This window comes from Ambystoma mexicanum, chromosome 7q (genome assembly GCF_040938575.1).
Source record: "Ambystoma mexicanum isolate Mex_15411 chromosome 7q, UKY_AmexF1_1, whole genome shotgun sequence".
Classification (NCBI taxonomy): domain Eukaryota; kingdom Metazoa; phylum Chordata; class Amphibia; order Caudata; family Ambystomatidae; genus Ambystoma; species Ambystoma mexicanum.
In genome coordinates, this window is record NC_090941.1 from 1,012,321,326 (window position 1) to 1,012,347,773 (window position 26,448).

Consider the following 26,448-nt stretch of genomic DNA (forward strand, 5'->3'; position numbering starts at 1 on the left):
AACTTAGTTTATGACCTCGACCTAAGAGAAATACACTTGACCCAATAAGAGTTTCGAACAACCCGTAATTGTAGGCCGAGTACCATTTAAATAGTACTCGACCTTCATAAAAACGACTTGACTAAGTGAATGGTCAGGTAGATTTTGCGAGGCCTGAGATGTTGGTCATTGCTGGCAGGGAGAGCTACACACAGGCCCCTCAAGTAGGGTGACAGTAGGCTAGGCCTATTCCTATTTCCCTCTCTGAACTGACCACTCCCTTTCTGACTCCATCTCATTCCTCCTCCCACCATCTAGGCCTGTTAAAGGCCGGGGAGGTATGCTGGAGCCTGTCTATTCTGACTGGATAGGCTCTCCTCACTATCTTTTTTGCTGTTAGACCTTCTCCACTTTCTTCCCTCTTCTGCTGTCGCAACTCCTTCTATATCAGTCATAGGCTTTGATGTTCTCCAATCTTCTTTGCCTGAGGATTCTATGTACTCTGCATGGTCCCACACTCCTTTTGATAACACTACCTCTTCTGCTGTTACTTCCTTTAACTACATCTGCCTGCAGAAATGCATACAGCGTTCAAAAGCATAACTCGTCTCTACAGAGTTTGTAAACTGGTGCAGCACAGTTGTTCGACTGCTTTTGACGCATCGTAGACACAGGACTACTACTTGGAAGAGCGCGGAGACCTGCAAAGTATGATTGTCCTTTTTCAGAAGAAGTGGTTTTTGGAAGTGAACAGTGTGAAAAAGAGCAGTCAAGGCCATTTAGAAAATTAGAGTAAGACATTTCAGTCTTTTAGAAGCAGCATTCAGCCCTCAGCAAGTGCTTCCAGGTACGAGGAGCAATATTTCCATTTAACAGAAGGGCTGGTTGGGAGCAAACCAGTTAGAGTTAACTCAAACTAATGTGTTTATGTTTGTGTGTTGTAGACTCCTGTGCACCATTAGGGTTCTGAAGTTCAGATGAGAGCGAGCAACACAGGATGTGGCTGTATTTAATTTGATCTACTTCCCCTTTCCCTTATAGAGTGCGTATAATGTAACCGAGTCTTAGGCAGTTGCAGACTTCCTGCTTCAAAGGGGTTAGTGAGGTTCAGCAACCTCTGTAGGATAAACAGCTGGGATCTGACATACCTATCACTAGTGAATGTCAGTGGTGGTGAGGAGACCAGGAACATCCCACAACCTAGATAATGCTATATGTATCTCATCCCCCCTTCCAAGTCAGAGTCTGCTGAAACCTCCTTCATATGCCTGCCTCTTGTTGGCACCCAAAATTATTACTTCTCAGTAGCCACTCGTAGATGGCACTTTGCAGATTCAGTTGCAGCCAGTGAATGTACCCTCATGGCCAAACAAATATAATCCCTGCTTGACTAAAAAGAAATATAATCCTTTTTCTCTGCAACTAGTATTTGGTATGCACACTAAAATATGTCATAGGGCCTCATTACGACCCTGGCGGAAATCGAAAAATGATGGCGGAAATGCAATACCGCCATCGAATAGCGCTCGGTGCGATTATGACCCGTCACCGCAAAGTACGATGCCATTAGCGACACCGTAGTGAACGCCAACGCTAACTGCACCAAGTACGCGCGCGCGCGCCATGCCAAACCGTAATTACCACCATGGCGCAACGGTACGCGAATTCTGACCCTAGCGGACATGCACCTAACGCCATCAAGCACGGCGGAAAGTACCATTCCGCCATGGTGAGAAGTACGGCATCGCGAACCAACCGTAAACGGCCCCACTGAGTGCCTGTACACCGCTCCCTGGCCACATTGTACAACTCCCCGTAGGTGCAATGAAATCACACAATGCAACCAGTGAAATGTACTAGTCATCCATGCCTGCCAACGAACAAATGAATCTCAAGAGGGGCCAATGGGAGCTGCAGGGCCCATATGGCCTTCTTGTTCGCAAGTGCCGTCCTGGTCATTTGCGTGGAGAAGACGGCGGCTGCATTCTCCTGGAGGGTCTCTGTGAGTACGGTGAGTTCCTCACGGGAGAAGTGGACCTGCCGCTTGCGGTCGCACGCTTTCTTCGCTACTTTTCCCATTTTTCTTGGTTTCACTAGGGTGGATGACGGGTTGGGATGTGTCTCAGGGTAGTATTTTTAATGGTTGTGTGGATTTAGTGGTTTTATAGGTGTACGGCGTGATGTTTCCCGTTCCGGGACCATGCTTTTACTTCCGTTTCCGTATATTTACGGTCACCGTACTTTCCGGTTGGCGCTCACTGCGGTGTCCGCTAAGATGGGTGGCGGTATTGCACCTAGGGCGCCGTACGGCGGCGGTGTGGGCCGTTTTGGGGTCATTTCCGCCATCGCGGACTTTGCACTTCCGCCATGGCGTGGTGCTCGTGCCCGATGGGTCGGAATGAGCCGCACTTTGCTCCATCGTGCAATGGCGGAAACGCTATTTACGCTGTGGCGGTCCGGTCAGTCACTTTCCGCCAGGGTCGTAATGAGGGCCATAGACAGTTACACCCAGTGAATATATGTTTCCACTCTGTCAAGAAATACAAGCATTTTCTTTACAACAACTTTTTGGATTGGCCACTAGAAGATGGCACAGCCACTATATATAAGGACCTCTGCCTAACAAGAGGTATAGCACATTTTCTCTGTTACTAGTATTTGATTGGGCCGTTAAAGATGTCACAATCACGTACAACCACTAAATATATTCTCTTCCAGCCTAACAAAAAATATATGACATTTTCTCTATACCTACTATTTGGTATGGCCAGTACAATAAAGCACAGTTCTTTAGAGCCGCTGAATATATTTCCCTCCACCTAACGAGAAAGATAAGACTTTTCTCTGCAATAATTATTTTGTATGGCCATTAAAATATGGCACAGAGAAAACGTGCAGCCACTGAATATATTCTCATTCAGCCTATCAAGAAATATACAATTTGTTCTCTACTACTACCCCTACTATTTGATATGGTCACTGGAAGATGGTAGAGTCATAAAGAGCCAATGAATACAATCTCCCTCTGCCAACAGAAATGTAACACTTTTTCTCACCAAATTGCATGGGGTATGACCACTAAAAGATGGTTCACTCACTTACAGCAACTGACTATTATCTCCTTCTGCCTACCAAGAAATATGTATTTTTCTCTGTAACCAGTATTTGGTATGACCACTAAAAGACATCACACTCAATTGAAGTTATTTAGTATAATCACTGCCTGTCTACCAAGAAATATGAGGTGTTTTCTCTGCAACTGGTGTTTGGTTTTGCCACTACAAGACTACACAATCAATTATAGACAGTGGATATAATCCCATGCTGTTTTTCAAGATATATAAACACGTTTCTCTGCAACAAGTATTTGGTGTGGCCATTAAAAGATGACACAGTCACTTATAGCCACTCAGTTTAATCTCCTCCTGCCTATCAAGATATATGAGATATTTTCTCTGCAGCTAGTATTTGGTATGGTCTCTAAATGGCATCACTCTCATTTACAGACAGAGCATATTATCTACTGTTCCCTATTAAGAAATATAGAGTGTGTTAGCAACTTGTATTTGGTATGACCACTAAAATATGACAGTTCCAAATCATTAATATATTTGCTTGCCTCAAAAGAATTCTACGATTTGTTATCCCCAACTTTATAAGCAACTAGCATTTTGCCTAGCCACTGAAAGGTGCCACACTGACCTATTCCCCACTGTATCTGAACTAATGTCTTGCCTGCCTCCAAAAAATATTGTGTTCTCCTCTTCACACCGACAAGACATGTTATGTGCATTTATATCATGCAAGGTGATCATTGGGATGTAGAAGAGTCAGTAATAGTGACAAAAAAAGCTGCCATATACAATTTAATGTTCCTACTTGTCCCTCAACTAAATTCTATTTTAATGTTCTGCCCTCAACTCAAACATCATGTTAAACCTTTCCCACACCTAAAACCTATTTCCTCAGCTGCTTTAGCGACAGCCTTCCTCTGCCTGTGATTAAAAATACTGATCCTAAAATCGAACCACACATGCCTATTTATACTGTGTTAGCATGAAATACCCGAAACACTTTGCCTGAATCACTGATAATATTCAGAACAACTCGATGAATTATAAATGCACAATATTCCGGCATTTATGTTGAAATTATTTCGCCAGGCTTAATCAAGCCTGCTTAGTTTGTGCTATTTCTGAATCTCTGTCGGACACACTTTTCCCTATCTGCGGTACGTTCACTGAACATTGAGAGCACTGATGGATTGAAATCCTTAGGTCCTGCCCTTTTAGTGTAGCCGAACAAGACCCGAAGCAATAGAAACTTGGAGGACTTATCTCTACAAGATGTCCTGCGGGCAGCGGTGACTGACAGGAGTGAACCGGAGCCACGGGAACACCGCAGCACTGATATGAGCACAGTTAACTCTCTGACTGTTTCCTTTCACTGATTTCCAATCATGTTGGCCACACACTTGTGAATTGTATTTGCTCTCCCCTCTTGCTTCTCCACTTTTTCACTGCTCACTCTCTGTTCTCTCCTACTCACCCTTTCTCCCTTTTCCTATCTCCTCCCCTTACTTTCTTCTATGCACTTACTCTATCAGAATTGTCCTTGATCTGGTATGATAGCAACCTTGTTTGTCTCCTTCCCCTCCCTTACTTGTTTTCTCTCCCCGGCCCCCTCTGGCTCTACCAGAAATGTTGTCAGGCCTAGTACAGTAGTCCCACTCTCCCCCTCCCTCCCTTCCTTATCTATGTCTTTGCTCTTGCACTATCTGAAATGTCATCAGGCCAAGTACAATAGTTAATTTCACATCCTTACTGTTCATGACCTTGTAAGAATGTCATTGTTTTTTCCCTTGTTCCCTCTCTTGCATTGAATCGCTTTGAAACACATTGTGTATTGGCGCTATATAAATAAACTATCATATCATAAACTATCATATCACTGCTTTTGGCAAATGGACACAAACCAGTGACAATTGTTTGAAGTTAGAGGCAGTAGGTTGGGCATGACATTAAACATGTCCCAACAGAGCACATTGGAAAGAATTCTCCCTTTGGAATGACATACATAGCAACGCCAATTCAATGTCTGTAAAGATCCTCCCTACTGCCTTCCATTTGCATTGATTCTTTATGGAGTTAATGACTAGCTGGGAAAAGATAGCATTGTGTTCCACAATGAAACCTAGTATTGAGCGCCCAAGCAGTCCACAAATATTAGTCAATCAAGTTGATGGCGAGGGAACAAGCCTTATGGTGTAAACATTGACTCAGGTGATGTCATCAACAGTGACTTTAAGGGAAGTGACATTGCAGGCCTTAGGCTTTGGACAGTGCACTTTACAGCCCTTGTTTTTAAATGACTTTCCACTAAAACGTTATGGATGGAAGGTTTTATAGTAATCATAACCACTTGGATTCCTCTAGATAGCCTTCTATAACATAAATATTTTAGTCTGTATGCGCCATAATAGAAGAGGACCAGCCATTTGCAAATCCGTCTTGGCACTACCACCAATGGGAGCAGTCCATGCTGAACCTTCTGACCACGTCTGCTCCACACATGAACACAACAACCCAGACATGTTTCAGACTTCGTGACCTAATTGGAAAGTAGCAGCTGGATTCCCAAGGTGTAGCAAGCAAGGATCCCACATCTGAGAGTATATACTCTCACCTAGAGAGACACACTAAAACCTAAATTGGTGGATAGAAGGATTGGTCAGAATCTTAACCAGTGGACTGTTTCTAATGAAATTGTTAAGACCTGGCTCGCATGTTGCGCCTTCCTGGGATGGCACTGCCTGTCATGTTACTCTTGGGATGTCAGTTCACATGAAAACATTAGGATCAAAGGTTCAGCTAAAAGGCTTGGCTCTGTTGGGAGATTTAATAATTGTCACCCTTTCAATTATATAGACATACCGAAGGAGTTGGTCATAGGGAGATTCCCAGATGTATGTGCTGACAGTTCAGTGGTTTGGAACTTTTAGTAATGTGTTCCTCACTGTGTGTGAGGGTGCACTATAATTGGTGCATTCCTAGGGGGCAGACCAATCAGAGATGCCGGGCGAAGGAGAGATATAAGTAGAACATTTGCATGATTGACGGAGGGCTTCTGAGGTGACGAATAGCCACAGTTGGAAGCAGCAATTGGCGACTGGAGCCAGAAACTAACAGGACAGGTAAGAAAAGGTCCAGGCCCAGTCCTTGACTAGTTGCCATCTTAAGAGGCCTTTCTTCGGGTGCTTCTCCCTTTTACTTCATGTCATGGCCTCATATAAGCCTCTCAGTTCAACCACTGAATCCTGCTGGTCTCTGATTTGAGCAGAAAGCTGACCCAGAGGGTGACATCTGCACACTTAAGGAGGCTGAGTCCCAGTCAGTGTGTGAACCTTGAGTAAAGAACCTGACAATTAAAAAAAAAAAAAACATTGCACCAACTACTAACAAATAAGCATGGGCGAAGAGCATCTCGCGCACAAGTTCTAGTCGTGGCTAAGATTCCTTTCTGAGGTTAGGGCCCTCAACTCTGTAACTACAACACCTCGAGGGGGGGGAGCACTATACGAAATCCAGGAAACTACTGAAACCATTACTATGCTGAAAACAAATAATACTACTTGGTTACTTATTACCATCATTATTACCAAACAATGCAGCACTCAATTAAACGAGCTGGAGGGATTCTGACGTTAAAGGGCTGAGTCGACACAATGGGTTATGGAAGCTGCGGTACACAGCAACATCCTGTTACCAAAGCGACTGCTTTGCACATGGGCGATCCTCAGCGCCAGGTGGTGCATCGGGTAGGAGATTTATTTTGTCCAGGAAATGTATGGCTGGGTAATTACCTTTGCAATAGTTTAGTTAGAATTCGAGGCTTGGTGGGTTTTGTGGTGGTTATTTAAGGATATCCTTAATTTACATTGGCCCTCATTACAAGTCCGGCGCTGGACCATGGTGCTATTAGCACCATGGTCCATGCCGGACTCCGGCATGGTGGATGGTGGAATTACCGCCCCATTCCAAGGTGAGTGGGGCGGTAATTCCCCATTCACCATTTGCCCTTCCCCATTCCCATTTTTGCCCCATAGGGCATAATGGGAATGGGGAAAGGCGCTAAGTACGGTGCCGCAAATTGCGGCACCGTACTTAGCACCAAGGTCACTTTGCAGCATGGGTTTTAACGCCTGCAAAAAGCAGGCGTTAAAACCCGTGACCTCTTAATCAGGCGTTAAGGGTTTAACGGCGCCGACGGCGCCGTTAAACCCTTAACGCCTGACTTGTAATGAGGGCCATGTCAGGAAAGGATCCTGTTCCAAACCCAAGGTGGAGGAAGGACACCTGAAATCTGATTGGTTGAGTGTATAGGCTGGAATGCTGTTAGCTTGATGATTAAAGAAGGTCTCCAGCTGAAGAGAAGTCAACAAGGGATATGGGAAGCATGGTGGGGTACAGCAAACCTAATGCAGTGAAACTCAGGATTGCCCTACCTGCAAAGATCCTTTGCATCTGTAACAAGTTGTAATTTTTTTTAAGTCAAAAAGAACACTGCAGCGGCTGATAAAAATGATCCGCGGAGGATGAGTTTAGCCCAGAGCCTCAGCACCTTGCTATCAAAGTTCTAATCCCCCGCTGAACAATGCCCGAGACCTTGCATCCTGTAAGAACACTAATCGCAAAGGCAGTAGCGTCTTAGCGCTGCACAGTCTCCATACTCATTAGAGACTGTCACCCGTCACAGCTTTGGCAGAGGGGGCGTTGAGTTGCAAGCCTTACTGCTGAATTCGAAAGGCATAAATAGGTTTGAACATTTTAAGTTTGCCAAAGTCAACAAAGAATTTCTATGGAGAGACCCATTCGAGGAATACCCTATAAAGTAGAACGTTAGATATATGGAGAGATCTGGTTATGTAAGCGAGAGGTTTTTGTGGCCATTTTAAAGAAGCATAAGAATTACTGGAATAAAACAACTCCAATATGGTAGTGAAAATATATGTGCATCTTTAATTGAAGAAAGATGGAAGAAATAGAACACAGAAGAGAAAATGCAGTGGGGAAAGTGAAGACTTAAAATGTCAATTTGTTGCAAGAATTGGTTTCCTTGAAACTCTTAGAGAAGTCAAAGCCGGGAATTTTAACCAGTTACCATTCAAGCCACCTTGGCCTTTGTAAAGGGTTTTGGAGTGGTATTTGATTTATACATCTCGTGCCAGCTTTCTGTGGGGGATCGCAGGCAACTAGGGTGATTGGGCTTTGGGTTGAGGAGAAACTCAGAAATGAGAGATGTACAAATGAACTTGCCTGCTCATGTTATTTTCCCCTGCAGATATCCATCCACATGAGAAGAGAGCGAATCTGTTGTTTATTATTTTATCCACTTTCCCTTTCCCTCTGGTGTGTTTCGTATTCGCCTGTATTAAGGCCAGCCGTAGTCAAAAGGTCCGAGCGGGTCTGTGGGTTTCAGCAGCTCCTGCGGATTCTGACTGTGATGAGACTTGGCACTCAGGGCTCACACAATAGAGGCCCTATGTAGAGGCTTTAAACTTCCAGCGCAGAAGGTTCCACGAGAACTCTAAGTCTCCCCGAACTCATGGATTCTCTTCTGGGAAGGCTTGCTACCCCAAAGCCTCCAATGTTGCCTCAATGAGGCCCACAATAGCATATAACAAAGGAGAACAAATACCTGCTTAAACAATTAAATCATTAATTTTGCTTCAGCAAATGGCGAGAGATTCCTTGGAGAACAGAAAATCCTGCTTTATTAGTTTTTTTAGGAGAAGCATAGATAATCAAAATTAGCACAGCTGGAGCTAGCAGACCACCAAAGTCTTGTGAAGACCAACAAAGACCCTCATGCGAAGAGGTTGGCATTCCTTTTCTCTCTTTTACAATCCGCAGTATCATTTTTCGGCTTCAACCATGGGAACTCTCCATCTATTTTCAAAGCAGAAGCTGAACTTGTATTTTCACGTCAACATAATTTCATCACAGCACAGCCATGTTGAGACCAATGCTTACAGAGCTGTGGTCAATCTTATTGCTATCAGGTCTCCCTAATTTACACTGGTGTCTGTGATAGGACCTCGATCCTTCGGATGAATGATGGCAATGACATTAAACCATCCAGTTATCAATCTCAGGTATTTGAGCTTTGGACTTGTATGTTGTGTTGCAAGAAGCAGGCATCATGAGCGCAGAGAACACAGCTACATGCTACTCTACTATGCTATCCGCCCAAAACATCTGAGCAACTTGAGTAGGCCACAGTGGAAGGTAGAAGCCATGGACCAATTAAATAGGGTTTGGCCATACAGTCAGATCCATTCAGACAGGCTATGCACATCATACATGTTCATTGGGGATACCTTGAAAGCCAAGTTGGATTTTATCAATAGGCGAGTCAGGCGAGAATGGGGAACTTCAGTCAGGATTTAAGGACGGCTAATAAATATGGAAATAATGTCCTTATACATTCCTGGTACATATTTACCAAATGTATTCACTGTGGATTTCTGAAAAACCTCTTGGGATTCTGTTATCCAGTGGGCTGATGAGTCTAGCCCAATAGCACAGCTGTAAAAAAAAGGTGCAAACTTTGCAGAGTCAGACTGGATACCCCCAGGTGACTCATTCTGCTTATTTGTAAACAGATCTGGGTTCTGTGCAGCAGGGGTCTGCAATCTCTAGATCGGCAAAGGTTTTGGACTACAAATCCCATCAGCTATAGCCAGCATTGTCAATGAAAAGGCATCATGGGAGCCATAGTACAAAACAACAGGTGAGACACAGGTTGCAGACACCAAGGAAAACAACAAAAGGGAACAATCTACTTATTCCGGAGCATTTGCCAGTTCTTAGGTGCCAACAGTAAAAATGCTGGCAGTGGCATTTCCGTTAAACCCCCATGCATCACATACTGGGTGGGGTACAGTTGTAATTGTAATTGTTTATTTGTACAGCGCTTATACACAAGTAAAGTGATTCAAAGCGATTCAAGGCTGGAAGGGAACAAGGGAATACAGTAGTCATTCTTAGGCCTTAAAGTTTCCGAATGATCTAACAAAAAAATAACTTGCGTACTAGGCTTGACAGCATTTCTCCTAGTTCAAGTGCATGAAGTGTATCAGGTGAACCAGATAAGAGAGGAGCGACAAAGTGGTGACAAGACAGAGCTCATAAGGCCTAGTAAATTCAGGTTATGCAAGTGTACAGATAGAGGTGCAAGTGAGCCCAGGGTTAAGTGCAGAGAGGTAACCCCTCTCATGGAGTGTATGCTGAAAGTGCAGTAGTGCAGAGCAAAGTGCAGAAGCCGGAGGCAAGTGCAAAGACTGGCCAGGGAGCCTGGGACCTGTGAGGCTCTGGAGGTGAGCCAGGTGACCAGTCAGCAAAGCTGAACAGAGTTAGTGGAGAGATGTAGAAGTGAAGCTGGAGAGAAAGAGAGAGGAGGTTAGCAGTGGAGAGGGAGATGGAAAGAGGAAGAGAAGAGGAAGCTCTTGAGGAGTACTGGAACTCAAGGAGATCCGGCTCAAGGAGGAGAGAGGCAGGGAGGCTGTTCCAGGGGGAGGCACTTGCAGAGGATAAAGATCTACCCCCAAATCTCTACTTGGAAAAACGGCTCACATGCAAAGAGCTGGAGGAGGCTGAGTGGGGGGCTGTAGAAGGAAGAGTATTTAGGAAGAGAGGGTTGCAGATAGTGTGGGCCCGGCCCCAGAAAGCATTGTGGACTATGCAGAGGGTCTTGATCTTGATCCTAGCAGCCAGTGGGAGCCAGTGGTGGAATTTCAGCACCAGAGAGATGCAGTCCCTGGACTTGAGGCCAAGGATAAGTCTCACGGTTCTGTTCTGGATGAGTTGTAGCGGACAGAGAGTAGAAGTAGGAAGAATGAGAAAGAGGCTGTTGCAGTAGTCCAGCCTAGAGCAAACCAGGGCTCTGGAGATGATGGGCCTTTGAGGGAAGGTGAGAAAAGGTAGAATACCTCTGAGGAGGTGCAGCTGGTAGTGGCACATTTTAGAGATGTCGGAGATGTGAGAAGAGAAGGAGAGAGTGGAGTCGAACATTACCCGCAGATTCCTTGCCTCACTAGCAGGTGGGGGAGCAGGGCCCAGGGAGGCTGGCCAGTGGGAAATTGGGAAAGCGAGGGAAGATGTCTCAATGAGGACGATCTCAGTCTTACTGGCATTGAGGCAGAGATCGTTAGCAGCACACCAAGATTGAATTGCGGACAGACAGTCAGGAATGAGCAAGGAGAAAGAAGAGGCAGAGGTTGGCCTGAAGGAGAGCTGCGTGTCATCCGTATCATATAACACTGAAAGTTAGAGGTGAAGGTAGCGATCCTGTGGGCTAGAGGGGCTATGTAGACATTGAAGAACCACAGGGATAGGTTAGATCCCTAGGGGACACCACAAGTAGAGAGAGTGATAGAGGAGAGAAAGGAACCAAGTTCCACCTGGGAGGGACGGTCAGAGAGAAAGGAGGCAAGCCACACCAGGGCCAGAGCTGCAATGCCCAGGGTATCACTTAGACGGGAGATCAGGATGTTGTGGTTTACCATGTCGAATGTCGAAGAGAGATTGAGACGAATGAGGACAGAAGGAAAGTTAGAGTCAAGATTTGAGAGCAGGTTTTCACTGGCGTTCAGAAGAGCAGTTTCCGTGCCTCTGGATGCTATAAAGCCAGACTGAGGGTCATGGAGACAACCAACAGATTCAGGAGTTTGCCCAGGAAAGGAGTGATAGAAAGTTGGGGAGGAAATGGGGGGGACCAATGATGGTGACCCCCCTGAAGCAAAAAAAGAACAAACACTTGAATGCACTAAATGGTGTTTGTTGGTGGAGCAAAATCACACTGAAGCAAAGCATCTATGAATCCAGATGTTATGTTTTACTCATTTAAGTTCAAATGCACACATCTCTTTAATTCAAGGCAATACACAGGAATGTTGATGTTTTTGGATAAAGCTGGCTAAAAGCAATTCCTTTTGACCCAAGTGTTTTTTTGTTGTTGGATAGACTAGAAAAAGTGTCTGCAACATCTGGCCCTCCAGCGCTAGTCAGCATAGTAAATGGTGAGGGCTCATAGAAGTCATAGTCCAAAACATCTGGAGAGCCACAGGTTGCAGTCCTCTGCAATAGAAGAATAACACCACAAATCTTCAACTCAATTGATGCATCAATGATGGGCTTTCTAATTCAAGTCAAGTCAAAAACTTGACGTGACTAGATGACCTTTCCATCTACTAATATCCCAAAAGGTTTTTACTCTGTAAAGGATCTAATGTACATAAGGATACTTTTTTAAATCACCCAGGCTCCTCTACCTGCCTATTCGACATCAAGAAATGGACGGTTCCATTTGCATCTGAGGGATACTAGAAGAGCACCAACCATCCTGGCCACCATGAACTGAGAGGCCTTCTCCAGTGAGCACTGACAGTCACTGCCAGTTTCCAACTTCCTTGTCAATAACAGAATGCAAAGGTATGTATGGAATTTATAATGCAACCACCTCGCTGGGAAGCACAGTACACAGGGGACGCACAACTGATGAAAGAGGGTAGATGGCCCGGAAGGGTACTTAGGGACGTGTTGTGATGAGAACATCAAGAAATGGATACACTTACCCAAGTGTGTGAAGAGGTTTTTGGCAACTTGTAGGAGGGCCTGTTAAAGAGAAACATAAAGAAATGTTTACAAACTATTCTTAAAATAACTGCACGTGTATTTCTGGCACTGAACCATAAAAGCAGGTCTCAATTCATGTTAGTACTCTGGCGAGTGGGGAGAGGGAATGTTGTGACCTCTCAGCCAATCAGGTGGCTCAGAACGGGGGTATTACCACACAGTAAAGCCCCAGCTCCATGTCTCCTCAGAAATGGAGGCAGCCATCTTCCCTCGCCAGGAATCAGATAAGTGTGCTCTCCCCGTGTACCCTTCCCCCCCCATCCCACTTTTCCTAATCTCCAATCCACTGCCACCCCTACCCCACTTACCTTGCGCTGCCTAGTCCCTTACCGGCTCTGGGAACACTAGTGCTCTCAGCTCATTCTCGACGCGGCAATGGCTGCCACGGCCACCATGGAAAGGAAGAAGGGACTACGATCCATAGTGGCCATCTTGTTTTGTCGTTTTTTTCTAAGTTGAGAAATGGCGTGTTTGCCGTTTCTCACCTTAAAAAAATACCCACTATTAGTATTGTGGTAGACCGTGCCAGGATACTACTAGCAATATAAACCTTGCAGGGGACATTACCGGGGAACTTAATGCCCCAGCTACGCTCAGGTTGCTAGCTGGCCCATGGCATTACCTGGGCCAGGAATGCCCCCCTCTTGGGTTATATTGCTTGATTATTTTCACATAGGTGTTTGCAGGCAGAGCCCCTGTTCTGTCACCCATGTATCTGTCTATTTGACAGTTATTCTTCCAGTGAACCTTTCCCACTTTGGGTTACCGTCAGGATTAAATAAGGGGACTCAAGAAATCGAATCACCCATTTATATTTATATACCTAAAAACACCTAAAAGGGCATAGAAACCTAAAGAAACTCAAACCACAAGTCACCGGCCTTGAGGTCACCCAAGAGTCACCCGGTGCAATACAGAACCAAATGTAAATGTAAGACGCTCTGCACCATGCACAATGTTTTGAGGGGACGGGTTGCCCTGGAATCTGGCACCCCGGGAAGCCCCCATTACAATCGTGAGATCTATCCACAGCTCACCTATCGCTGAAGCTGACCAAGCCATATGCCCCCTACTCTGGGTACATAGAAACAAGTAAAAACAGCACGACCTGCCAGCCAGGAAGGGCCTGGAGATGGCCCTGTCAAGACGAGACTAAGGACCAAAGACAAGAGGCAGCAAAATGCACACTCCTGTCAAGGGACCGCTGAACAGAAAGGGCAAGGTTCTTCTTTATGCAAGCACCACGTCCATGCAGGCCGCTGACCCAAAGGGCGTCTGTGCTAACTGACACACAGACATCTTTGTTGCTTAATAATAAGAAAACTAAAGCTTACTTTCAGCCAGAAACATTAAAAGACTGTAGTCCCAATATAGCTGGTTTTGCACTTACAAAATCAGTCAGTCAGTCAATATGTTTATTCGGATCTATTAATCCATCAAACACATGCAAAGTACAAAGATACAAAATGTACAAAATCCCTTTCCCTCATAAAATCCTGCTTAAAAAATCAAACAATAACAATTACAAAATCAGCACAATGCTAATGTGCAGCTTCTGCAAACACAAAACCATGATTCACAGTGCTAATAAGCAGCATGCAATCTCCAATTAGCATTGCAGAATGCTTTGCTCACATTGCAGTGGGGGAGCAATGGAAGGAGTAATGGTCCCTGACTGCACAGGGCTGATGGGAAGAGGATGCCCCTGCACCTGGTATGCCACCGTGCACAATGAGAGAGGGCCAGCTAGTGCAGCCTCATGTATGTTGACAAGGTTACCCTTGTTTCCTGTATTGGGCACAAACCATTTGATGAGTAAAAGGGCGCAGGGCAAAGCTCAGGCCAAAGTACAACACAGCAGTCTGCATGAGACTAGACCTTATCTGTGGCAAGCCTCTATTCTTTACTTAGTAGGTGAGTGCTCAGCCATTTTGAAGTTGCTTAAGAGTTCTTGGGGGGAGAAGATGATGATATGATGATGTTTTATTTATGGCGCACCTATACACAAGTGTTTCAAGGTGCAACAAGGCAAGGGGGTGGATCACAGGAGGACAAGACAACAATCTTACTATGCCAAGTGACATTGAGAACGTGCAAGTGCAGGGGAGAGGGAAGGGGAAAAAGCGCCAGGGGCAGGGGAGGAGGAAAAGTGCGAGACATAGGAGAAGACCTAAAAGTAGAGCGGCAAACAAGTGGCAGTGAAAAAGTGTAGGGGCCATTGGACCCAGTCTCCTTGACATGGGTGTTGTCTGTGTGGTGGGCCTGGAAAGGATGCCATGCGGTAAGATGGCAGGAGACCACAGGCACGTCATCTTTCGGTCTGGCTTCAAGAGGTGAATGGTCAATGGGTGGTTTGGGGTCAAATGGTGGGAGTCCAGCGGCGGTAGTCAACAGGCCCAGTCCACAAGGCACCAAGAAAGAGACAGATGTTTAGTTCTCTGCACACATGTGAGAAAGCTTCTTGAAGCATGAGGTTAGAATGGAAGGATCCTTGCACATGGAGGCTTCTCCGACAGAGGCCCTTCTACTCAACCAGTGGAGAGATCATTGGGGTCAGGTGCTGCAACCTTATGCCGTTGGTCAGCAGGTGTGCGCGATGGAACTTGAAGTATTGAAGCATATGTTTGGAAAATATCCATTTTGAGGTGGCAGAAAGTAACCAGGAAAAAGAGAACCTTTGGTATGCTCCCACAGACATTGAACTATAGGGTTATCTCATGGAAAAATAGGGTGGCCCAGCATCCCTGCTGATTCCTGACTCCCCGTCCTTGTCCTGTTTAATGCTTGCTCTGAGGCCCATGGGCGCGTGGCGCTTTATGCAAATTAAGTTAAATAAATAAATAAATCCCAAATTTTGCAGGATGTCCCAATTTCATGGCCCGTGTCCTGCATCCCATACAAAATCTGTCCGGGACAAGAAAAGTCCTGACTTTCCGTGCCTGTCACAGGATGAACTGCTCACCGCCATCCCAGCACCTGGACCCTAAGACTGGAAATGCTCTGTACTTGTGTGCATTGTATTGCTTTGTATTTCCAGCACGTGGGTGGCGCATTGGCTCCCCCTGGGTTCTGCCCAATTACTTTCCAAAACATCTTATGTTTCAGCAGAGGATTTTTGGCTGCAAACAAAGCAGTGAGGGGGCAACTGGGCAGGGGACTGTTGCCCCTTAAGATCTTCAAATGGTGGGTGTTTAGAAATGGAAGGAGTGCATAGCGCTTCATACTAAATGAAATGTTGGCTACAAGCATTTGACCGTATCATGCATTTTCTTTCATTGGGAATCTAAGTTTTGATAACATACTTTTAAAGCCCAATTTACGTGCTACTGTAATCCTCCATTCAACACATGAAAGTAAAGCTGCACTCATATTCTGTTTGCGCAACATGTTTCTATTAAAATGTATAGACACTTCCAGGTTAGCTTATTATGTAATCTGGGTACTTTTCAATGCATTTCTATAAAAGTAACTAGTATTTTATCTCTTGAAATCTTAAACAACATTTGCAAAATCTAAAGCTGGGAGGATATGTGGTTAAGGGCCTCATTTGCTGAATGGGCTCCAATCTTGGTTTCAACGCTTAACAAAAGAATTTGACCTGAGGCAAATCATTTAATCTTACTGGGCCTCATTACGACCCTGGCGGTAAGGGGTTAGCGCCAGCGTTAGCTGCGCCGACCCCTTACCGCCAATTACGAGTTCCCTTTCCGCCATGGCGGTTTTTACACCTGCTTTTAGCGGGTGTAAAAAACCATGGCGGTAAGGGAACTTGGTGTTAATTACGCCACCGTAATTTACGGTGGCGTAATTAACGCCTTCCCCACTCCCATTATGCCCTATGGGGCAAAAATGGGAATGGGGAAGGGTAAATGGGGATTGGGGATTTACCGCCCCGCCAAGGTCGGAATGGGGCGGTAAATCCCCTTACCGCCATGGCGTTAACGTAGTTAGCACCATGGCGGTAAAGTCACGGCCCTGGCGGTAACTTACCGCCAGGGTCGTAATGAGGCCCACTGAGTCCTGTCTGCCGATAATGAGAGTCCCTAGAAGGGATTCCCTTTACAGTTTTGAAAGAAAAGCCCCACTCATGGTTTTAGACTCTAGAGTTGCCTCGAATGCAATAATAATACATGTAACCATTCATATCTCACATACTAGCACCACCTCCACTAGAATGCAGCTACCCCATGACAATTCGGCTTAGCTGCACACATAATACCTTTCTCACATACCCTGAACACTACTTCCAGCATCAGAATGCGATGTCCACCATGAAACATGTGGGATGTATTGACCCACTTTTGGCTCTGCTATGCCGCATCACTCTGTTATGGTGGTGCCAGAAGCAGCAAAATGGCCGCAAAACCCTTGTGCGCACCAAAACCCCTGAAAATCGCGCTTTTCAATGCACAAAAATATGGCTGCCCAATCTGCCACGCATGTTGTCAGTGGTAGAACAGAGCTCTCACTACTGAAATATGTCACTGGGCTCCACAACAATTGAAAGAGGATTAGAGAAGGAAAAAGCAGTGCTTTGCTAAATGAAACAACAAATATTGCTTTAAATCACCTTTCTGTGCTGATGAAACTTCAGAATGCCGGTACATAACACCTTCCAAATATTCAAGATTCTTGCTGGGTGCTACAATTCACTTAGTTAACGAATCACTGTGGATGTACATGGTCCTGAAAGGCTAAAAGCAAAAAGAGATCTTCAGAGCAAAAGTGGCCTGCCTGTGGATCTGTCAAAAAAATCTCTGTGCAGCAGAGGGCTACCTGTGATGACAGCTGTCAGGGGGCTTCCTGATTAAACTTTAAAAACTGAAAGTCAAATGTTTGCAATATAAGAGGCCTGTTACTGATAGTAACCCATATTGTAGTTGTTTTGTTCCATAGGTTTAAAATCTTGAATGAGAATTCTATCTGTTATTTGAGGCAACCAGTTTGTTTTGTGCTAAAGTAAAGCCAAAAGAATATAACAATTAACTTAAGCCTGGCTGGGAGATGTAATTCTGGCAAGGGGTGGCCAAACAGGTTCTATCCGGGGGGAGGGCATTCCTCTCAGCAGATGCTGGCTGAACTGTGCTAATTACAGGCTAGGCCAGACTATTGTCTCCAGCCCAGGACTAAACAATGGACATCCTCCAACCCAGGATATTGCAGGTGTGAAAGGTCGTAAAACCGCTGCAGCACAGGAAACTCCTGGCTGACAGAAGAACATTCCAAAGGAGGGGGCTACCACATGTTTCAAGGAGTGACAAATACTGACCATTTGGTGTTAACAGGATATGTAATGGACATTTTTAGAAGGTGCATAACTTATTATCAGAAGGGGTGATAAATCTGAAAATGGCAGATTAATTAACGTACATTTTTGCACTACCTTTGAAAACTTAGTACAACCGTGTAGCTTATTCTGAACAGGAATGGCAATAAATGTGGGTTTATGGGGACTGTATTTATGTTAGAATTGTGAAAATGTACACACACATCCCTATGTTAAACACACACATTTGTGCAAAGTTGCATAAAGTCTGGAAATTGGGTTCATAGCAAAAAGGACAAAATTCTGTAGAAAGTTGAAACAAGATCCCACAGCTACAGGATTTTGAGCAACAGATGCTACATAAAATATGGCATCTTTGTATGTGATTTGTATAAAGGTGACCAATGTAGAAATTTACATTTAGTATCTAATCCGATTTTGAGACCAGTGGCTAAGAGGAGGCTTCTAAAGATTGTAAAGCAAACCATAAAATCTCACATCATCCGGCCTTGATCCAATCACTCAAATTGCAAGGCGTAGATGAAGTGTGGTCCAATCCCAGCTCGCAGGGGCAAGCTTAGCTAAGCCGGCCCATACACCCCCTTTGTGATGTCATTTTATAGCATAAATAGAGACAGCTGACCACACATAGGGATTCACAGATCCACTCACTTTCCTGATTCTGGAAAAACACTCTGATCCAGCATTCTACATCCACCTTTAATATTCTTCCAGATCCAGAGGCCAAATCCTCAAATTTATTCTCTCTACCCAGTGAAGCGCTGGGTGGTGTGAGAAGGCCTTTTGAACCAGTATCCTGAAATTCTCTGGCTTGCCACCACTAGGCTTGCCTGAGGAACTCGCCAGTCAGCTGATTCAAACACCCACAGACTAGGAGGGCAGATCCTGTGCAAATCCGGCGACCGGCCTAGCTGATCCAGTACCGTGCCTGATGTGCTGTCTTTCCTAGACCAGACCCAATCCATGACCAGAACTGACAGTCCAATTTAAAAACTTATCCTGTGAGTATTAATAGGAAGAACTGTGGCCCATAGCATATTTGCATTGTCTTATCCCTATCTCAAACCAATCCTATCTTTCATTCAGAAACAGTATTGTTAGGAGTATCTTTGCATTGTCTTATCCCTATTTCAAACCCATCCTATCTTTTATTCAGAACCGGTATGGTTAGGAGTATCTTTGCATTGTCTTATCCCTATCTCAAACCCATCCTATCTTTCATTCAGAATTAGTATTGTTAGAACAATCTTTGCACTGACTCTTTTCTCATCTGAAGAAGTCGAGTTTCCTCAGTAGGCGGGTTACACTGATCACGTAACTGTAAGATTCCTCTGTGGTATTCGCTTTTTCATAGTCATCCCCTAGTGTAAGGAAACTCATTTGTCATTTTCAAAAGTGTATTTCTGTTTTCCATTCTCGCGCCTATTTTACAAAAACGATCTTTACTAAAACCTCTATAACTCCCTCCATTTTTGTGATAGAAACGACATTTCAACTCCTACTTGTACCTAACATCCATAGCTATCCATGGAACCCACAACCGCACTGCAAATCAGTGCGATTCTCCTGTTATAGCGATAATCGTGCAAGGAAAAGTTTGCTGCGATTTAAAAAATCTGAAAGGTTTACACGCGTGAAATCGCTCTAAACTGCTTTCAACTTGGACTTTAAGATTTCAAATGTTTTCTTTGGACTAAATCATTACTGGTGCTTGTGTGCAACTGTTCAAAGCGGCTCTCATAATAATTTATAACAATTTAAGTATTTTTGACCAGATTTGGTGTTTTGCTCAGTCAATTCTAAAGATAATTTCAAAGCCATCCTGACAGCTGAAAAGTCAATTCCATTTTTCTCTTGTGTTTGAAGGGGGAAAGTGGGACTGATATTCTGTTTGATTTGTGCTATTCCCAAATACCTGCTCTCTCCTCCCATCTCTTTACATTGCCTATTGTGGGGTTGAGGGGTGTTGCAGGGGGAACCTCTACCATAGTGCTATCTGATCTGAACCAACACAAAAGTATTATTTTATGTGCTACATTTCTTTTGCTCATTACTCATTCTTAGTGTATTAAAGACATTATTCAGTGTTCTGTCATCCCATTGGTGATTGTTGTTTATCTTTTAAAATATATTGTGATAACATTTTCAATACATAAATAAATATTTACCTTTGCAAACTAGCCTGATTCCTGGTTCAGTGTGACTGAGGGGTTCCAGGAGAAGGGTGTGATATGAGTGGTATATTGTTCAGAATATTGAATTTATAGACAAAAATAAATAAGGGTTTCAGTTGTGCACTACATGCTGGGCTTTGACTTGGGTGTGTGCTGGATTGAAATCATTTACAGCTTGGGGACTCGTCGCGAGATCCTGAATTAGACATACCACTCGTGACAGTCTAACACAGCCTGCTAGCCGACGGGGTACATACACCTTGTTGGGTTACCATACTGTGCTACACTGTATAAGCACCCCTCAAAAGAAATACTCAAAGGAGTTGGGCCTGTTTGCAAAAGGAAAGTAACCCTGAGATAAGCCAGAAGGAAATTAATATTTCCGGAATGGCGACCCCAGTGGAAATCAATATTGCAAGGGAACACCTACTGCACAAATTGTTTGTCAGGGGTGAATGGCTAGAACAGGACAAACAGGTATGGCTGCAGGGAATAAAACAAGAAGTCACTGAAATCAATCTTGATATCTGGCAGGATAAGGGTCCATTATATGAAGCACTCAGTGAGCTGTACATGACCCCTAAAATAAAAGAGGAGCAATGCAAAATTGCCAAAATAGCGGCCTACCTGTACTTCCACATAGGAGTCATACAGGAAAAGTACGCAGACCATGTAGATTTCACAAAGAGGCAAGCGGAAGCATTGCAGAAAATCCAGAGCAATCTGGACTCTGCAGAGCAAAGGCTCCAAAATAGTAAAGAATCTGAAACAGAGGCTAGGCAGTATGCCACCACACTCCAAGAAGATCTGGCTATCTTACTGCAAAAGAATGAAGAGCAAGATTCCCCCCCAGGTACTGACACTGCAAAATGAGTGTCAGGAAAGGCTGGACTCTTTAAAACAGGGTCAACAAAAACTGGTGCAGCAATTAACTTTTAACAGAGCATGCGCAGAACAGATAGTCACCTTAGAAAACCACCTAGAATCCTTAAAAGGGGAAAATAATAAATTAATCATTAAAGATCTAGAATCCCAAACAGAGTTTGATGAGGAGCGCCAGAAAGCTGGGGCACTTAAAAAGCAGAGGGACGACCTGGCTGCACAGAGGGGCACTCTAAGTCAGGAAAGGGACACCTTAGGACAGGAAGTTGGCCATTTAAAAACAAAGTTAGAAGAAAATCACCTGGCCCTTCAGGAACTTGGTGAAATCAAAATGGATTACAAAAAGCTACTAGAGCACACCAGGCGGGTGGAGGATGCCTTGGAAAAGAACAATCAGGCCAGTAAGGACCAAACTCAGGAGGTGAGTCTCCTGCAGCAGAAATTGACCCAGTGCTCCCAATTCAGGCAGGAAGCACAGAGAGACAATGAGGCTCTCTGTGAGAAGAATGACAGGCTCCACCAACAGATAGCCATGCAAGAACAACACATAGAGACCTGTAAGGCCTTAATAGAGGAGCAAAAAGGTCAGATATTGGCATGTCATCAAGAAATAGGGGCTGAAAGAGATGAGGAAAGATGGGAGAGAGAAACCCCTGAGCATAACCTCAGGAACCCTGACATCAGGGACATTAATCCCTTCAATTCCATGGACTCTGCCACCCTCATGCCCACTGGCCCATGTGAACCAAGGGCCACAGGGATGGCAGACTTCAACACAATGGGAAATATAGGACTGACAGGTTAGTGCCTCATAGAAATGGATGGGCGGCCATCTATGTACAGGCTCCCAAATATTAGGGCCAGCCTCTCTGATCAGATAGACTCCAGTGAGGGGTGAATCAGAGAACTGGACCCTCAAAAATATCACCTACCAAGAGATCATTCAGTCAAATTTGGTGGGGAATTCCATGAGACTAGGCCCACTAAGTACATCTTAAAAACCTCTTCCCACCTAGGACAGTGGGGGTGGGGGGTACTCAGCCAATCTTGGGAGCAAGGGAGAGTCAGAAGACTCTTCTGAGTGCCACAGGCCTCAAGAGACTAGGCCCCCACATTCTGCCAGCCATTCCCAAGCTCGCAGAATCAGGGAGAGCCTAGAAGATTAGACAGCCACCTCTAGTAGCAGTGCCTCTGAGTCAGAGAAGGAGTGGACCAGGGTAACCAAAACTAACAAGGCCAATAAAGTTAAGAGAGCCTTACTGAAAGATCCCCTGAAGCAAATCAAGGCTATTAGGAGCATCATCATGCCCTACCATAAAAATGCCAAATATTCAGTTTGGGAGCATCTTGAATTGTTTGAGCAAATGATGGAGACTTTCCACCTGAAGGACAGCCAAGGCTGTATTCAGTATGTCAATTGGACATTTCAGCCTCTTTGCGGGGCTAGAGGATCAGAGCCATTCAAGATGGTCCACCTATTGGGCGGCCATCTTAAAGCATTTTTCAATCCATAGAAACCCTCAAGAGGCCCGCAAGGCAGCCTACAACCTGCAATGTGGGGAAGACCAGGCCCCACAAGAATTTGTTCAAGAGCTGAAACGTGCCTTTGCGCAGACCACCAGGAGGGTGCGCACTGACAGTAGGGAATTTATTAACACCTTCTTTCATGAACTCCCTAAATACATTATGACCCAGCTGGTGAGGGACTTTCATGAGAAAAGATCACTAGACTGGGTCATTGAACAGGCAACTCACATTTACGAAGTACTGAAGCCAGTAGAGAGCAAATGTGCTAATAAAAACCCAAAACCAGCCAACACCCCTGCTGCTGCTAAGGTTTCGGAGGTGAAGGTTGCCCCCATTTTAGATCTGGAGATGGGGGGGCCTAAAAACCTTCCTGCACAGAATCCCACCAACCAAAGACCTAGAAGGCACTCGGGCCAATCCCAAACAGCGAGTCAGGGAGGTAAACCTAGAAATGGGACCCGTAACTACCCTGACTACATCAGCCCCCGTTACAAGGGCAACAGACACATCCTGGGCTATGTGTGGCCTCCCCCAGCCCAAGGGGGGTATCCAACCAGGCAGCTTCCAACCCAGGAAACTTCCCTCCTCACTTTCGCCAGGAGGGTAGTAATCCCCCAAATGCCGGGTTGAGTTTCTTTCCCCGGTACCCGCCAAACACCAACCCCTAAAACAACCCTTCTTTCTTTCCCCACTTTCCTAAGCCCAGACAGCCCAATCTAGGAGAGGGGAGGCCAAGGGTGGAGGGGTACCAAAACTATCCTAACCAAGGGTATTATGGAAGAAGGGACAGTTACCCTTCCCGTGATCAACCAAGGGTAGACCAGAGGACCCCGTACCAGCCAGAGCGGGTGTCCCAACTGGAGCGCCAGGTCCAGAACTTGGCACAGGATCTGGGTCGCATGCTGAGGGCTCAGCACATCCCTCAGATGAGCATTGCAACTCAGAACTCCTCAAATCAAGGGTCTGGTGCTCCAGAACAATGACGGGGAGACAAACCCGACAACCCATCGGTTCCCAGGGAGGAGGCACAGGGGGAAGGGGGTGTAAAGCCTTAGAGGAAGCTTCCTTCCCCACTTGTGAGAAGCCCCTGGAAACCCAGATACCAGAACTAGAATCTCCTGCCCCCGAAAGTCTGCATCCTAAGGAACAGAGGGTGTGTAGGAGAAATAAAGAGCCTAAAAAGGCCCATTTTGTGGAGGAGGTACGAATCTTCCAATTTGAAGGAGAGGGGTCCTCATAGGATTCTGGGAAAAGGATCTTCTCCTTCAGGGATGGGGAACTCCTACCAAAGAATAATGGGTCCCAAGAGATCCTGATCAAGACTGGGTAGATGTGGGGACCGAGTTAAAACCGCCTATCATCAAACCCCAGAATGACCAGGAAGAAAATCCGAAAATCCCTTTGCTCAAACCAATTCTGGTGACTGCCTCCAAAAAGGGTGGGGGGGGGGGACAGCCCAGAATGAGAACCAGGGGAGCCCACAACTTCCCGCATATCCAATTGCCACCTTTTTCTTACAGGTTCCCAAGATCCCAAACAAAATCCTGCCCAAATCCCCCCTTTGTCAGAATCCAAAGCAAATAAATTAACCCATCAATTGGCCAAAAATGCGCATTATCTTTGCCCCCTTGAGGAGAAGGAGGGAAGATTTTATGCCCGGTCCAAATACAGGGGCAATGCACAGTTTTGCCACTGGTGGACACTGGAACCCAAGCCACCCTTCTGTGTAAAAGGGCCTTTGATCAGCTGAATTCGGGAAGGGGGGAGAAATACCAAATCCCTCTCATTCCTCTTCCTGGACAACTTCAGAACTTTGATGGGAATGAAATTCCTGTCGAGGTGACTGTGGATTTAGACATTAAAATTGGGTGACACCAGGTCAAGCACCCGGTCATAGTTGTGACTCCAGAGGGCACAACATGTTTACTGGGGAATGACATCCTGCGTAGATTATCTCCCCTCATAGATTGTGTAAACAAGGTCCACTGGACCCAGACTAACTGACCAATAAAATTAAAACATAGTGTCAACCATCTTAGTTTAAATGCCACATGGTTGAACAAAAACCTGACCAAATTGAATTCCATTTCCAAAATAACCGAATCCCTGAAGTGACAGTAATTGCAGTAGGACAACAGACTGATGATGGGGAGTCCTCTCTATTTCTGAAAATCAACCTTCCTTCCCAGTATAAGGTTGACATTCCACACTGGAAGGAAACACTCTGAAATTCTATACAAATTCACAATCAGAAAATCTTACTCCTATAGTCCAAAATGATGAGAAATCAGCTCAAAGCTTGGCTGATATTCAGACAATTGGAGAGCAGTTGTTCATCCCTATTCAGTTAAATGAAGGGAAGGACTCTGTTCTTGTCCGAGTGTGTGTGAACAACAGTAAGAGCTTCATCAGCGAGGCCATGTTCCGCAAACTCCCAAAAGATCCAGCCATTCCCACATTTAAATTGGTAGACAAATGGGAAATGGATCTGGAAACACCCAATTCCAAACATCTCCTGCCAAGCAGGTGTATGCTCAAAATGTCCCTAGGTAACAAGAGCATAGTCCATAATTGTTGGGTCGTGCGAGACGTCACTGCCGCCTTTTAATTAGTCAGTGACATTCTCAATCGCTTTGCCATTAGTTCGGACCTAATAAACTTCAAAGCCTGGTCCCGATTAGCGGGTATTCCCATGGACTTTGATGACTCAGAGAAAGCATTTTGGTCAGCTCAACTGCTGCCATATGCAGTTCAAATTCAGATTGAAGAGGAAGTCACCATTCCAGAACGGACCCGGAAAATTCTCACTGGAAGTAAAAATTAAAAGAGGACAGAAACTGAAAAATCCTGACGCCAATGTTCATCTTAATGCTAATTTCCAACAGCAAGGGTTGGCGGTAAACCCAACACCACTAGTCAACACAGAATACGACACCATTCCAATAGAGGTGGATAACAGCGACCTAAAGAGTATCCCTCTGGGCGCAGGCACCATTATTGGAATGGCGGTTTATGACTGACATTTTTCCATAGATTTAGGTAACAAACTGTTAGCACCAATCCCCAAGGACTGTTTTAACAGTGATGGCGACGATGACAACACCAGACAGGATCTTCACCCGGCATGGGGGTAATTTACTGGTGTACTCTTCCTGCCCTTATGGTAAGGAAGATGTGACCTGTGACTTCAGGAGGGATGAGGTGATCTTTCAAGTCCACCAGGACTGCCTTCCCCACCTGAAGCCATCAGTCCAAGTCAATACTTTGACCAGGGACTTCTATACCCAGCTGTGCCGACCTAAGGGAGCTCAACAAACGTGTCCATACTTCCCGATGGCCTCTTCCCTACATTGACCAAGGGCTGGTCCAGATCCAGGGGTCAAAAGTATACACTGCCATTGACCTGACCAATGGGTACTGGACTGTACCTGTCAGTAGGGAGGACCAATACAAGCTGGCCTGTACCTTCGGGGGGCAGCAGTACACTTGGACCCGGACTCCCTTCGGATACATCAACTCCAGCAATGAAATTAACATCTTTCTGCATAAGGCCATGCCCGACTTGGGGGGAAGGGGCAACCTGGTATATGTAGATGATGTTTTAATCAAAAGCTCAACTGTGGGGGAACAAATAGCGGAGATCCGTTGACACAGTTGAGGGCTGCCGGAGCAAAACTCTCTTTCCAAAAGGCACAGTGGTGTAGGACCCGTGTCAATTTCTTGGGGCTTGAGATAACTCCTGAAGGCCTCTGTCCCCAGGAAAAGAAAGTAGAAGAACTCCAGAAAATAAAAGACCCCACAACTCTGTGGGAACTAAGGACCCTCCTTGGACTGACCAATTACGCAGAAAGTTAATTGAGGATTACGCAGAGATCACGAGACCCCTGATTCATCCATTGAAGGG

The 26,448-nt window shown here is 45.3% G+C and overlaps 1 protein-coding gene across 3 annotated transcripts in view; it reads right to left on the reverse strand.

Annotated features, from left to right (window-relative positions):
* Positions 1–26,448, reverse strand: part of PDE2A (phosphodiesterase 2A) — a 2,546,881-nt gene that overhangs the window by 108,955 nt on the left and 2,411,478 nt on the right. For all 3 annotated transcript variants that reach the window (XM_069640246.1, XM_069640248.1, XM_069640247.1), the window contains one exon: positions 12,614–12,653. In XM_069640246.1, coding sequence (XP_069496347.1) covers positions 12,614–12,653 — 40 coding nt within the window. The remainder of the gene's footprint in view (positions 1–12,613; positions 12,654–26,448) is intronic.